General features: G+C 39.1%; 1 protein-coding gene across 3 annotated transcripts in view; it reads right to left on the reverse strand.

The window, feature by feature from the left end:
* LOC142933578 (ephrin type-A receptor 6-like) overlaps positions 1–15644 on the reverse strand; it is a 50115-nt gene that overhangs the window by 3146 nt on the left and 31325 nt on the right. For 2 of the 3 annotated variants that reach the window (XM_076077716.1, XM_076077717.1), the window contains 5 exons: positions 8590–8714; positions 7669–7831; positions 6132–6237; positions 2293–2363; positions 230–355 (listed from right to left, as the gene is read on the reverse strand). In XM_076077716.1, coding sequence (XP_075933831.1) covers positions 230–355; positions 2293–2363; positions 6132–6237; positions 7669–7831; positions 8590–8714 — 591 coding nt within the window. Of the gene's footprint in view, positions 1–229; positions 356–2268; positions 2364–6131; positions 6238–7668; positions 7832–8589; positions 8715–15644 lie in introns of all 3 variants that reach the window. The other variant, XM_076077715.1, reaches the window with a different exon arrangement.

A 15644-nucleotide genomic window follows, 5' to 3' on the forward strand; every position in this document is an offset into this window, starting at 1 on the left:
ATATGAATCTAAAAAATAACCAGATTAAGATAATGGCACACTCGAAATAACCTTTTTTTCTGGTTACCAGTCATGTATTATACAAATTTATGTTTTCCTCTTGTACACAGTTGACACCTGTGCTGAGCCTGCCAGCAAACACATACAACACACTACAACATATGAGTTAATGCCTGTATACATTTGTGTACGTAGAGTATTATGTGTACCATATATGTATCTGTTTTACCTGCACCAATCACCCTCTCGATGCATATGTATGAGGGGTCGATCTCTTTGGCAAATTCCTCCACAGCCTGAGTGGGGTCTTCATACGTGTCTGGATCCACATAGGTCTTTATTCCAGAGAATGGGACTGGAAGAGGGAAATAAATGACAATTTCAATATTTTTACATTGGAACATGGAACATTGACACACACACACACACACCTCAAATACACTGATAATCTGCAGACATTTCCATGGTGAACACTCACGTTTATAGATGCTTGTTGGCACTATTAGCTCTTCTTACAGTTTAATAGTAATGGAAACATGGTACACATGCAGATCAGACTTGTTGATTTGTGCATCCCTTAGTATATATGAAAGATCAACATAATAACATGAGCACCTGTGCAACCTGATCGTATATAGTAAAACCCCAAACTCTCAATAGTTTTCCACCACAGGTTCCCTCACCAGATATTAAAATACTTTTCTGAAACATGCAGCACCCTTACCCATTATCTTACCCATTCATTTTTTGTGCATTTTGTGAACCACTGTCGTCATTTTCTTAATTTATTTAAAATGTAGAATACATCTTTCATTTGAACATTTAGCCTGCATAAATACCTTTTCTTTGGACTGCAGTATATTCTGATATATTGGAGCATATAATGTAAGTTTTGTTGAGGCTGTGGGAGAGATGTTGACTCTTGTTTCAGCTGTATGAGACCGTCATTAATGGTGTATTCGCTTCTATTATACTGTAATGTTTTTCTGCTATTTCGTCATGGGATGGAGAAAAACATCCCAAAAAAAAAGCGGAAAAAATGCCCCAGAGCAGCATATAAAGACATTGCAGGCAGCCAGGCTTCAGTATCCTCCTCACTAGCTGAGGCTGGGGATATTGCTGCAGTGAGCACTGTGCACGATGACTGGCACAAATGATAACTTGAAGCAGCCCCTGGTACACCTCGAGCAGATGAGCTGGGGACTAAATGTACTTTATAGCTCTGTCAGCTCATATTGTAGATTGTTGAAGGCTTCGTCTGAGAAAGATTCCAGTTTGGCGTCTACACTCTCCTCTGTCTCCAGGGTGTCTAAGCTCAGCTCCGTGGTAGAACAAGCCTTTTCTTACAGTTTGTTGAGGCTGCTGGCTTCCCCTGCCTGGTGATACCTCCGCAGCACACAACAGCAAAGAACAGAACAACAAAACAAGTCTGTGAGAGGCAAGGACTATAACTATTCAAATTATTATCATAATATTTATGTATTGGCAAGGCTGTTATCATTCTTTATCATGTTCTGCAAGTAAAACTAGACGACTGATGATATGCAAAATTAAAATAGCAAAAACGTATAGATAATTCTGCAGCAAAAGTCTGTCCAACTTTCTGCACACTGGAGGAAAAGGAGAAAGCCCGAAGAGACACACAAAAAGTAGTGCACACATAGACAGGCCTTGAGTAAAATTGTGTGTGTGTGTGGGGGGGGGGGGGGGGGGGGGGGGGGGGGGGGATTTGTCAGCTTGTTACAATATTTTCATTCAGAATCCTTCATGTTTTTCTTGGATCGATTACAAATCACCAAATCAGGAGCACAGATGATAGACCGATTGGATTTTTCTAAGGAGCCACATTTGTGTCCCAGCAGGCCTCAGATCGAATCCTACAAGAGCTCTCACTCAACTCTCTTCGTAAATCACAGGACACCATTTCGTTCCCCAAGAACGATATGCCTCCCCCGTGGTGCCAATCAATAACCCTGTTTTTATCTGCAATTGACGAACCACACTGGGGTCAATCCTGTAATTCCTAAAACGGAGCAGCGGTTACCCAGTTTTGTCACAATCCAATAATGGGTGTATGAGATACTGTGAGAGGTGGATCATGATGAAGACTGCAATAAAAGAAATTGCAACTCCGAGGCAAACTGTGATCGCTCTTTGTCTAACTTGTGTCTAAACAAAAGCCCTGGGAGTTGAAGCATACACACTCTGTTGAAGAATACATGCTCACCGATGTGAAAACCCAGACAAGCAATTTTGAAACACACACACAATAAGAAACATTATATACAGTACCATGTCCACCGTGGTAGCGAGTCCTCCTCTTCTCCTCTGACTTCATCCTGGCTTTAATGTACCCCTGACACCTGTACAGGTGAACCAGTCGGCCACAGAGTAAGAATCACCTCGTAAAACATCCCTGTACATCCCATTTTTGTTCCTCACCCTCCTTTCTCTTTTTGCTAGCAAACCCTCTCCGTGTTTTCTATACAACACAGTTCATTATTTGACATTACAGCAGAAGGCACAGGTAACATTGGTTGGTGTATCATTTGGTCACTTAATTTTTCTTTCAGAAATGGGTATTTAAAAACAAACCGTCCTGAGGGTGTTATAAGCAGAGCGAAGTTTGAGGTCATTCATATTTTTTCATGGAGCTGTGTGCCCTCTTCTCCAACATGCCTGTTGATGTGCAGAATAATTAATCGAAACGACAGGTTTGATGTGCACATAAGCACGGAGATTCTGTTATCTTACAAAAGTCCGATGCTGTATGGTACCATCCTCATCGGCGCTCTTTCCTTCTGACCACATCCGGTCTCAGAATATGAAAAAAAACAGGCCTATTTTAATTTCTGTTTGGTGATTTAATTTTTTGTTATACAAAATAGAAAATCAAACTTTCAATTTTGCTCATCCCTTTTTGACCATGAAAAAGACAAACGCCTCGTATTTTAATTTTTGTATTTTGAAATTAAAATCAAATAACTACACATTTTTTAATACCCGTTCCTGAAACGGAAATCAAATGACCAAAAGATACACGGACCGATGTCGAACAGATTCACTGCCCTTGTGACAAAAGGTGGAAAATGAACATTTGTTCAGACAGCAGAATCTGTCAGCAGTCTTTTGGTTTTCCAAGACGTTTCTGGTGGAAAAAAAGAGAGTAATTTTCCTGTTTTCAATAACCCATTCTTTTTGGGCAATTTTTTGTTCTTGCCTTTATGTAGTTCTTTTGATTTTCTTCCATTTCCTAGCTTTTATCCTATTCACAGTCCCACAAATTCAAGGCTTTCAAGGCTCAGTCTCCACAGAGAGGGAGTGTCAGGACAAAAGTAGCAATCAAGCCATAGTAGTCAACAAAAAGAACAATTTGCATCCTCCATGCACAAACCGTAAAATGATCATACCATTTTAATTTTACTGATACTTTGCATCGTCTTACTTTAGAGGAGATTATTTATATGAAAATAGTTGATAAGCCAGATGAAGAAAACAACCTTTAGTGATAGTTGAACCTGCAGGCCAAAGAGAAATTAAGAGATAAAGCAGGTATTGTCAAGTGTCATTCACATGCTGTAGTCTTTGTGGCTCTGTATTGTGGCCCATTCTTGGCACCTGAGAATGTTGAAACAATACACGAAAACCATCCACATCTGTGTAGTACACTTAAATAAGGTTAAGGTCTTTAATGACATACAATTAAACACGGTGGTAGAACTTCAGTTTTAGTACTACTGGATCTCAGTGCTGAATTCGACATGATCAACCACAACATGTAAATAGACCAACTGGAAATCTGGGTGGGAATTTATGACACAGTACTAAACTGGTTTAAATTATACTTAAAGGACAGGGACTACTTTGTGTGTAATTACACATCTGAGCGGACAAATGTGACATGCAGAGTTCCCCAAGGCTCCATTTTGGGGCCTCCTCTGTTTAACATCTATATGCTTCCTCTGGCTCAGATTATCGACACACACTCTAAATTACATAACTATATCACCAGGGGACTATGGTCCAATATAAGGACGAGTTAGTGCACTGGACAAATCAATGATTGGATGTGCCAGAATTGTCTTCCATGAAACAAAGACAACACGAGAATGTTAAAAACCACAAACCAAGCCAGAGATCTTCATGTAGTCGTGAACTCAGAACTGAATTTCAACAGCCACATTAAGACAATTACAAAGTCAAGGATGAAATGACTTATGTCTCAGCAGGATTTGGAAAGAACTTGTCCATGCATTTATCTTCATTAGGTCTCCCTAAAAAATCGATTAGACAGTTGCAACTGATTCAGAACGCTGCTACTCGAGTCCTCACTAAGATCAAGAAAGTGGATCACATCACTCCAGTTCTGAGGTCTTAACATTGGCTTTCTGTCTGTCAAAGAATTGATTTCAAAATGCTAGCATCCAGACCGCTCAGGTTGTTTGGGACGGGTCTGCTTTCTGTCCCCAGAGTCAACACTAAACATGGTGAAGCAGCATTCAGTTTCTATGCTCCATATATCTGACACAAACTCACAGAAAAGTACAGTCCAGCTGCAACACTCACTTCTTTTAAAACAAGGCTGAAGACTCCTGTTTGCCACTGCCTTTTATTATATAATGAATTATTCATTTCCTCTTACTCTGAACTGTAACTGTCATTCTTATTCTCATAGCTTGTTTTAATTTTCTATTCTATTGACTCTTCAATGACTTCTTTCATTTCATTTGAATGTCCTTTTGTGGTGTATTTCTTTTGCACTTTGTCTTGACGCTTTTGATGTTTTATGTAAGCACTTTGAATTGCCTTGTTGCTGAAATGTGCTATATAAATAAATTTGCCTTGCCATAAAGGTTTCTGACAGATATCTGGTCAGCTGTGATGTGGGCAAACGTATATTGGCGTGTATTCGTATCCAATGCTGTACAAATATATTTCAGGACTGTTCAAATTTAGAGGTATATGCTACGGACAAACAAAAGGGCCAGAACCCAGAAGTAGCAGCAGTGGATATCTGAGATTTTCTAAGAAACACAGCCCTTTCCCAAAATGCATTCATTGAACACATTCAACATGTGTTAAAATATGGGCTGCACTTCAGGACACGTCTGTGGAAACTTATCTTATTAGATATCATGCAATACCCACTCATAGGAATCGATTCGTTCTTAAGAGGCACATATTGTAGTGATATCCGATAATTTGTCTCATTCAACAATTTCCCTCTACTTCAATTTTTAGTTTTATGTTGTACAAGTAATGTACAGATAGTCTTCCTTTCCCAACAGAGGAAAAAAACTTGTATTGCTTGAGAATAATTGAAATGCCTTAATCTGAGGGAGACTTTAAATAAGATTGGGAAACATTTCTGTTAATGAACCTCTTTCCTCAAATTGAGCAGAACCTGTATGGCAAGTTAGTGGCATTGATTATGCCCACAAATCCCACAAACAGGCACCTCGTCATCAATGGAAGGCTTCCATCAAGTTGAAACAAGCAGTTTACGACAAGTTTGTGCAGTTGAGAGTTTTATGAATCTGACTTGGAACACTTGTACGAGCAAGCTTTAGGTTTAGGATAAGAATACAAAAATGTTCTTGCATTTGGCCAATTGTCTATCATTTATCGTCTGGGAAGTGCCTGAATCTATTTCTTTCTGGAAAGTGAGACACATTGTGCAGACATTTTCAGCATTTTAAGTTTTCCAATTGTGTGATCTAAGATTATCGCTTCAGCTTGCTTCATAATTAGATAAAAATCCAGACAAATTACCTACAGATTCGGGGCCATTTTTCATTGTTGATTAATAAGTGCCTCTAATGGTAAAACCCTGTGAACCAGAGGCGAAGTGAAGACAACGGTCTGAGCGAACCTGTGGAAGTTAATGGAATGGAGCAAACTGCTGGTACTTGCATTACATGCTGAGTAATTAGGCAGAAAATTGGTTCAGCCATTTGGAAAATAAGAGTGTCTGCTTGGTGGCAAAAAGAGAGTCCATTAACAGACTTCGGGTTGTACCGTCACACTGGAGATCATGAAAAGGGAAGAAGAGAGGTGTCTGCGAGTGTGTGTATGTCTGTGTGTGGTGTTAACAGTAAGCCAGCACCAGAGAGAAACAGGGGGTGTCTTACCGTCCAGTGATGAGGAGGAAGAGGGTGAGGATGACCAGCAGGGAGAAGCCTCCTACAGACGCTGTGACGACCACCAGAACCTGACCTTGATCAGCAATATCAGGATCTGAGGAAAGTGAGAACAAAGCAAAGCAAAGCCAGGCCAGTCAGTACGTGTTACTATAACCAGCTCTCTCCCAGTGTTAAAACCACAGAACTGACACAATACTTGGTGATATGAAGGTGTTGCAATTTAATGAAAACAATGGTAAAAATATATATTTATTTTCTGTGTTGCTTGATTTAAATGGGAATATTCCCTCCTGTCCTCTTTTATTTCCATGGCGGTGTGTCTATTTATTTATATATAACAAAAACTGAGCGGCAGCGTGAGACAGAGGCTGGAAATATTTCCTAATGTTTCCCCAAATGGACTGACATCTCAGTGATACTTGTTGAAATAAACACATTCATTTAGTAATCTAAAGTGCCATTTATTTTACATTTAACTGAGTTTAATTTTTTGACATTGTTGGACTTCTCCAACAGTTAATATGAAACTAAGGTAAGTAGGAAAACAGTCAAGAAACACAAAAATCACTGCACTCTGTGACATAATGCTATGTGAGAGCAAGCATTGCATGGGTTGAATAAGGTGAGAGAGAATACGGCATATTTGTAGAAGCACAATCCGAGTATATAAATGCACTGGCATATGGAAGTATGAGAATATGAAGTTGGACATCTACATATTCATCACCTAAAGTGTGCATTTTGTAGGAGGATGTGAATTCCTGCATATTTCAGGATTAGAATCAGCAGAGCGTAATGTGTGCATCAGGAACTTACAGAGCTTATAAACATTTAAATAAATGGCTCATGCCTGAAGAAGCACTGATGAGTTTCACTGATCCATAGCAGAGAATGACCATAAAACGTATCCCAAGGATTTATAAGGTTGTTGATCAACACCGATGACTTCACATCTCTGGCTTTAAACCTCCTTTCTTCTCCAGTGCATTGTATTAAAACAAAACCTTTATCCATTGGAATTTCAACACAAATCTAACTGACCGGATGACTGAATATCAGTGCTTTTGTCACGGGGCATGATGAGGACTCAGACGCAGACAGTCAGGTGTAGTGCAAAAAGGTTTTTTAATGAACCAAAAAAACAGGGAATCCAGGGACAAGACAAAAGACGAGGGGGAAAATCCGCAGGAAAAGGCAGACTGGAAAACCGGGAACAGGACGAGCAAAACGGGCGGGTTGGACGGGAAACAAACACAATGATCTGGCCGTGAGTGAGTGAAAGACAGGGGTTTAAATAGTGAACTAGGCAGAGTGAACAGGTGAGACTAATGAGCTGATGAGGTGAGTGTGACTGGCAGGTGCACTGAATGAACTGATTAGGTGAGTGAGGAGCTACAGAAAGAAACAAAGACACAGAACACACAGGGCAAAGCCTGATCGTGACAGCCTTTCCTTCCTAGAACACAGCCATTGCAAACACAAACAAAGGCGCAATTCCTACATGCTCTCTCCCCCACAGGCGTACCCTCAGCTGCAGTGGCAAACTCAAAGTTGGGGCTGTACGCTGTGTAGCCAGCAGCAGTGCGGACACGAACATGAAAGACATAGACAGTTGAGGGTCTGAGGCCCGTCACAACCACGCTGGGGGTTTTGGTCCGCGTTGATGAGTAGCTCAGCTGCTCTTGCTCCTAAAAAAAACAAAAAACAGAAACAGATTGCCAGAGATGATAAATAAAAGCAAGTTTTGGCAGGACAGATAAACATGTGTTTGCATAAACCCATTATCACATCAACATTTGAACCAAACACATTTTCATCCTATTAACTATCAGAGCAGATGGTAAAAAAAAAGCAGAGATAGCATTGCATTAAAGATGCTCTGCACTTACACTTTCTGCACGCTCAAAATGATAATTGTTCTGTGAGCATTGATTGTTTGTGTGTTGCGTGATGTGTACTCTATATGTAATCACAATTAGGGTTCATTTGAGTCCAAACCACTGTTAACACAGCAATTAACACATATGTTACATAAACATGGCCTAAAACAAAATAATCTAACTATTTTAGATTAGATTAGAAGACTGTATTAATCCCCAGTGGGGAAACTCATTTGCCACCAAAAACTAATGCAAACAACAATAGACACAGTCCACAGTGCAAAACAGACAAAAACACATTACAAAGAATAACTAACACCAGAAAATGCCATATGAAACATGATTGACATCAGAAAGATGCTAAATCTAAAAACCACATCTACAGGTGTTCATTAAATCAAAACAAAAATCGAACTGCTGCTGGAACGAAAGACATTCTGAGTCATTCAGTAGAACACTGAGGCATCCTGGTTCTCTCACTAAATGAGCTTCTGAGTCCATTAAAAACACAGTGTGATGGATGGCCTTCAAAATAAACAATTATTTAGTACAATCAAAGATTTTACCTTCTCAAAGTATTTAACTTCGTAGTCCACTATGTCTGAGGGCAGCTGTTCCACTTCTGACCAGGAGAGGGCAATGCTGTTTTGAGACGACCAGTCTTTCCTGACTACACCCACCAAAGCAAGACCTGAGGATGCAGTCAGAGTTCAAGGATTTCATCTGTGATTACAAAATAATGAACTTATTAGACTTAGTGACTAACGTATGTACTAAGGATCATGTGCCAAAGAGTAATTGGTATAAGGATTGGGAAAAAACACAAGCAAGACAAATGGCAAGTTTGCAGCAGGACTGAGCCACTCAGTCACCTGTCCAAGAAGCCCAAGGGAATGAAGAAATGAGTGATCTCAGCTATTGCTCGAGCCACTGAAGTAAACTCTAAAGTGAATCCACCGAGCTCAGAGACTCGACTGTAAAACGCATTTTAAAAGTATCTTCAGCAATCACGAAAGAACTATATCAATACTGAACAGAAAAAGTTTCAAAACTCCACACTGGAAAGGAAATCTGAAACACTGCCTGAGAAAAACACATGCTGCATATGTTACTTCTCCAGTTTACAGAAGAAAATCTCAAGAAAAAACACTTTTGAGAAATTAAAAAACCTCATTGCAGTTTGCAAGATAATTGTGTATTACAGGAGTACCCAAAAGGAAAGGAGGGCCAAGGAGCAACTATTTTACTGTCCAGCTTCATTGTGATGTGCGGCCTGAGAGAATCATTTTTGTTAACCAAACCACTGTTTTTCATGTTTGTCATTATTGTTGAATTTGGGGTCATATTTTGCTAAAGGCAGCTGAGGAGACACAAAATAACCCAGCAGAGATTCAAATATTTACCATCAATTATTCATAAAGCCTTCGCTTGAACAGAATATGATCTGGCAAACTAACAGACCCAGTCGCTCTGTTGTGGAGCGTGCTGTTTTAGAGATCATTGTCGGAATACAAATTCAATCCCAAACTGATGTCTTAAACTGTCTTAATTAATGCTCAGAGAAGCAGATGACCGAATAAACACAGAAGGCCAAAGGCTGGATGGGGCACTTCAGAAAGGTGAGTGTCTCAGAAGACTTGAGTGTGACTTTCACATCTTGTCACGAGGCCAAGATTTCTTCGCAGCAGCTCTGTCCAGACACGATGCTTCACAGTCCAGCAGCTCAATGACAACTGTGTCACATTAATCAAAATGTTACACTTCTGCATCACACATGTACCACACATGGACAGGATCCCAATCACTGGACTGTGCTGTCTATTAAACAGTTTGTAGAGTCACATCACACGTCTGCCATGTCAGCCATGCTATTCCAGATAACACGTGTCCTCTCTATCCTGGTGGCAGGTGATGCCTGAGCTGCACAGAGACGCCTGGAGATGTTGTGGGAATATCTCAAGCCTCTGAGTGTGGCCGCCCGCTGCAGTTATTAATAGCAAACAGCAGACACACCAACAAAAATAAACACTGTGTATTGACAGCACACTCGGTGCAAAAGTGCACAGGCAAGGACAAACTCCAGTGAGTTGTGATTGTCATCCATACCATACCTGAATGTTTTAGCTCAATACTGATCAGTTTAGAGTCATTATTACAAAGTGCATTATAATAAACATGAGTTCCTTCAAACAAATCTTTCAACAAGTTGTCAAATGTGAAATATTTTATTTTACTTATATTTATATTTATTTTTTAACATTTTATGTAGTCATATCTATTAATTTGATGTTCTCTGTAATTTTGTAAAATTGTAAAATTGTATAGGTGGAGGCTTCAAATAAGCCCAGTTGGCTTTTTTCCTCTTCCTGCACTGTGATATTAATTTATCTCTGTTATGTTTGTTTATTTTTATTTTATTGTTTGAATTGTGCAAAATAAATAAACTAAACTAAACTAAATATGACAGGTAGCTGGAAGTATTTCAGATTTAGCAATGGATATTTTATTGTTTATATCTGATTGATGTGTGAACACATGGCCAATACAATGTGAACACTGTAATCCTTAACAAAACTAATTACATTTGCACAGTAGGGCTGCATCAAATAATTATTTTCACTGATTCATCTGCTGATTATTTTCTCTGTTAATCGATTATTGTATGGTTTAGAAAATGTCAGATACTGGTAAAAAAAATGATTTGTGTTCTCTATTTAACAGCACAAAGCAGAAACATATTCAACTGACTATCTCATACAGCAAAGATATGGAGCAATAACTCTTTCTCTGTAATATTTAGCTTATTTTACTTAAAGAATTACTAATGAGTAATTGATTTTCAAAATAGAAGGATTAATTGTCCGTCGACCGTTTTAACTATAACTTCAGCTTTAGCACACAGTACTGACAGAAATATCTGTTGTTATCCACTGTAAAAATGGAAGTGTATGCAAGCAAAGGCACGCACAAAACCTGAGGCGAAGTTATCTGAAGAGGAACAGCTACACAATACATATCGCTGTACGACCAGCAGAGATGTCTAAATCTGTCCAAAGTCACGTTTTGTCACTCTTCAGTTTGTAATAAATAAACAAAAGTTCCACATAGATCACAAGTATGTTTGTTATGACTTGCTAGTTTTACAAGCATTTAAAACCATGAAAGGATTCCTTGCATAGAATCCTCAAAATCATGCATTAACTGCATTAAATGCATCATGCATTTAAATCAATAAATGAAAGTGTAACTATATGGGCTTGTGATATTAATTAATCAGTCAAAACATATTAAAGCAAGAATGGTGTGCATGAATTTCATGTTTTAATCGGAAATGGTGATGTTTTTCAGTTGGCACCAGTGAAACCAGATAAATATGCATAACCCACTTATGGGATAAAAATGTCCATGAGAATCACATTACTAGGGATTTCTTTTTGCAGCATATGGTATAATGTTATGTATCTATCACCATGCATGTATGTGTGTGTGTGTGTGTGTGTGTGTGTGTGTGTGTGTGTGTGTGTGTGTGTGTGTGTGTGTGTGCACTTGAGCAGTGGGGTTTTCTGTGCATGGATATTTTTGTGAGAAACTCTCTAAAAACCCTCTGAACTCTTACGCAAGAAGCTATTTTAGGTGCAGGATAAATCAATCTGTTGGTTAGAAACCTAATGCTATGTATGAGCGGCTCAAAGAAATCAATACAGTTTGATCACGATTCACACGTCAAAAGCCGATTGAGAACGAATGAACTCTATAGATGGTTTATTGGCAACATCTGAAAATAGGTTAACCCTCATCTATAGATGAAGAAAGGGGGGAGGGGTAGAAGACAGAAAGAGTTAACAGGGAGAGCTGTAAAGAAATCCCACGAGGTTGCATCCCCCCAGCATCTGAGTATATAAATAGACGTCAGCCTTATTCCCACAGCAAAGGAGATGAAAACGGAAAGGGAATCCACTGGGGGAAAGGGGAAGAGAACAAAGTAAAACAGAGAAAATCTCCTGAATCAGGACACTGCAAAACATTGGGAAATGTTCACACATGGATTCAGCATGTGTGACCTTTGCTTGACTCTTGTTATTGTTTTGTAAAGGAAAAAATGTTGATGAAAAATAGATTAGACTTGAGTATAAACCTCTCCTCAGGACCCTTTTACCCAAATGTTTTAACTTGTCACCAGCCCATAGAAAGACATGCATACAGCACACCAGTCACATTAACATTTACACTATATATGTACATTTAGACATCGTGTTCTAATAGTGTGAAACACTTATACGCTTGTAAGGGTTATAAAAAGCAAATGTTCACGTACAAGAACTATCTAGAAATCCTGGTTCTTAATCTCAAAACATTGCTGAAAGACAAACACGATAAACCAGCCCAACAATGTTATGCACTGTTAAATATAGTAAAAATATGCTCAGAACACACTTTGGGAATCCTCCTGAAAGGTTGCAACTGTCGGTCTTGGCCTTGTACTGGCATTGACGGCTTGTGGTTTCTAGATTGTTGTATAAGAAGAAAGATGAGGGTAATCCATTAGGAAAACAGCCCTAATTGATTGACAGTGCCAACAGTGCCAGACAGCGCAAAAACACACATTTATGCCATGGAGAGGCATAGATGTTAAAAGAAAGTGCCAACAGCATGCTCTAAGGTGCTCTACCGTTTGACAATCCTAAAATGATGTCATGGTGATGAAGTCACTGTTCATGTGAAGCTGTAATCAAACTATGTACCACAGGAGAAATGCACACACATAAACGTGAAGTGACAACTCACTGATCGTTCAAACCTTTGCTATTGTCAAATATTACCAACAATGAGTCAGCTGTTTTTTACTATTACTAATAACTCGATCTGATTTTAAAGACTAGTATGATCTGTAGTAGCAGTAGCAGAGCAATAGAGCCTCGAATTAACTGGAAGACAATGAGCACAACTCCGTAGAGATTTCACCATTTAAACCGGCAGCTATTCGATTTAGATTATCTCAGAATCAATGCATCATTAAATCATTTTGCGAATGATTTGATTCGATGTAATTCAATTAATTTAGATTCTTCCAGGCTTCACAAATATAAAACGTGTGCCACAACCAAAACACATGAAAACTCCACAAGTGTAATCTTTTTTTTCCAAACTTTCAAAGGCTCAACAGCGGAATTTTCAGCCTCTACTAGTCTAGGACCCAATCTTTTATCGTACATGAGCATTACTTTTAACACGGAGTGAGTCTATCTTTGTGGTCGTCTCTCTGCTCCTGTCACAGGAGCACATTGTTCCTCTGTGCAGCAAACACCTCAGACATGTTTGCACAAATTTCTCTCTGCCTCGTCACAGAATGCTGCAGTGAACTTTGTGGGAGGAATCGTCGGTGAGAAACGCTCCGCTGAGCAATAACTACAGTGTTTTTGAGTGGAGTGCAGTTCGCTGTTCGTAAACACAGCGATCATCCTGCTCACACTGCTCTGCTTTGCTGCCTTGAGAGGCTTTAGGACAACAGCTGCTGACCTTCATCAGCTTCAACAAGCCTCCTGCTTTACAGAGTGAAATAAAGTGTGGAGGAGAGTGCTCACAAAGAGGCATGCCAGATGATTAAATGTGTCTTCTGAGAATCTGTGACTAAATACATATTGCTCAGCTCTCACTGCTACGAAACTGAATGATAACTCCAGTGTATCATATCGTCAACAAAGGCAATAAACACTCCACTCTGTTCAAAGATAGAGCGATCATACATATTGCTAAACTGGGCATTATAACTTATCAAGGTTAGACAAGCACACAGGCATTAGGGAAGAGAAGGTTTAGCATAATTAAAAGAATAATGAGACATTAATATGCAATTTACAAACAGATAGCATGCCAACAGAAAATAAATGGTGCCCCCTCCTTCACACACACAAAAAAAAATCTGTTAATTGCTATTTCTGCTTTTGATTGGTTATCATTCCATCATTGACATAATATCACAATCAATTACGTGAATCATCTTTCAGCAACTGCGTTAATTGGCAATGAGCCTGTCCATCCAAAGTCCATCCAAACAAAAGTTTAGACAGATTTACAACAAGCCTCTGTCCCAGCTCAACGAGCATCTACCTCATCTGAACTTATAGTACGTTTTTGAGTGCTTGACGAATGCTTTGCATTTAACAACCATCTAATATTGGTCTGTTATTACATGGCCTTATCAAGAGGCTTCTTGAAAGATTTTCCTCTATGTACAGCTAAAATATATATACATTTTAAATACCACATGCATGCTACCTGTTCAATTACATGTGTGGGAGATAAGCACGTGTGATGCTGTGAATTACCGGTGGACTTATGTAAACATTTCAGTCCAATGAACTACAAAAAAATGATCCCTGTGTGTGGGAGAAAGAAAAACGAGAGTGAGCACAGGGAAGAGCTGGGAATGACTAACAGACCATGTGCAAGGCTGTAGGTGGTACACATGGGTGAAGCAAATGTGTGTGCGAATGTCATATGTGTATGGATTTGTTTGCCTGCTTGTTTGCATGCTTGGCTGTGTGTGCATTCAGTGTGTCTACCTAGGAGAGGCAGTTTGACAAGTTAATCCATTCTAAACGTCCTAATGAAAACATCCCCACAGGGTTCTTCTCATCCTCGAGAGAGATTATTTTGCATTACAACTTCCTCTCATCAGTCGAGCTGCTTTTGCCAGAGAGATGCGTGTGAAGTGACACAAACACACCTGGCATCCATGGTATGATGACAGCCTATCAGCAAAACATTTCTAAAAATCAAACTTTGAATATTGATTCGTTTTCACTGTATACTATACAGCCACAATAAATGACTGTTGAAGTAAATTGACTGAATTGTTGAATTAACTTCTCTTGAATGACGGCGATATAATCATGAAGACCTTAGCAACCATACACTCCATATTACCTGAGAAACTGAGAGGAGCAGAAACCCAAATATACTAAATCCTGCAAAGAAGAGCCAATAAACACAAAAGGGTTGATAACTTGATAGAAAGAAAATGGTTGTATTTTTTTATTTAACAAAGTCTGGTGCTGGTCCACCACTTTGGTCCAGACTGAAATATAACTACTCAATTGACTGCCATGACATTTGGTATGTCCATTCATGTCACCCCTCAGGATGAATCTTACCCACTTTGGTGATCCCCTGACTTTTCCTCTAACGCCGCCATCAGGTCAACATTTTATTTTGGCCAATAATTCTATTTACTTCTAAATAACTGCAAACTAAAAACTGCAAAACATTCAACCATAGCTATATTTTATGCATTGCGCTAATTAGCAAAAGTTAGCATGCTAACATGCTAAACTAAAATAGTGAACATGGTTATTAAAATTAAACTTGCTAAATACCAGAATGCATCGACAGAACTCCAAGTCTTGTTTAAATAGCACACAGCACCATTCTGATCAAGGTACCACAAAACTGAGACTGAGAATTCAGACCAGATGAGACTTTGTTCCTGCCATCTATTGTACACCTAATTGGACAAACAGCCATCTGTAAGCCTACAGATTGGCTGTAATTGTAGACTAAACTTTCAGCTTGTTGTCTCAGAAACACAAATAGTGGAAAATAAGATAAACTGTTGTATGAT

This window comes from Anarhichas minor, unplaced genomic scaffold (genome assembly GCF_050575085.1).
Source record: "Anarhichas minor isolate MPS153535 unplaced genomic scaffold, ASM5057508v1 ptg000062l, whole genome shotgun sequence".
NCBI classification, from domain to species: domain Eukaryota; kingdom Metazoa; phylum Chordata; class Actinopteri; order Perciformes; family Anarhichadidae; genus Anarhichas; species Anarhichas minor.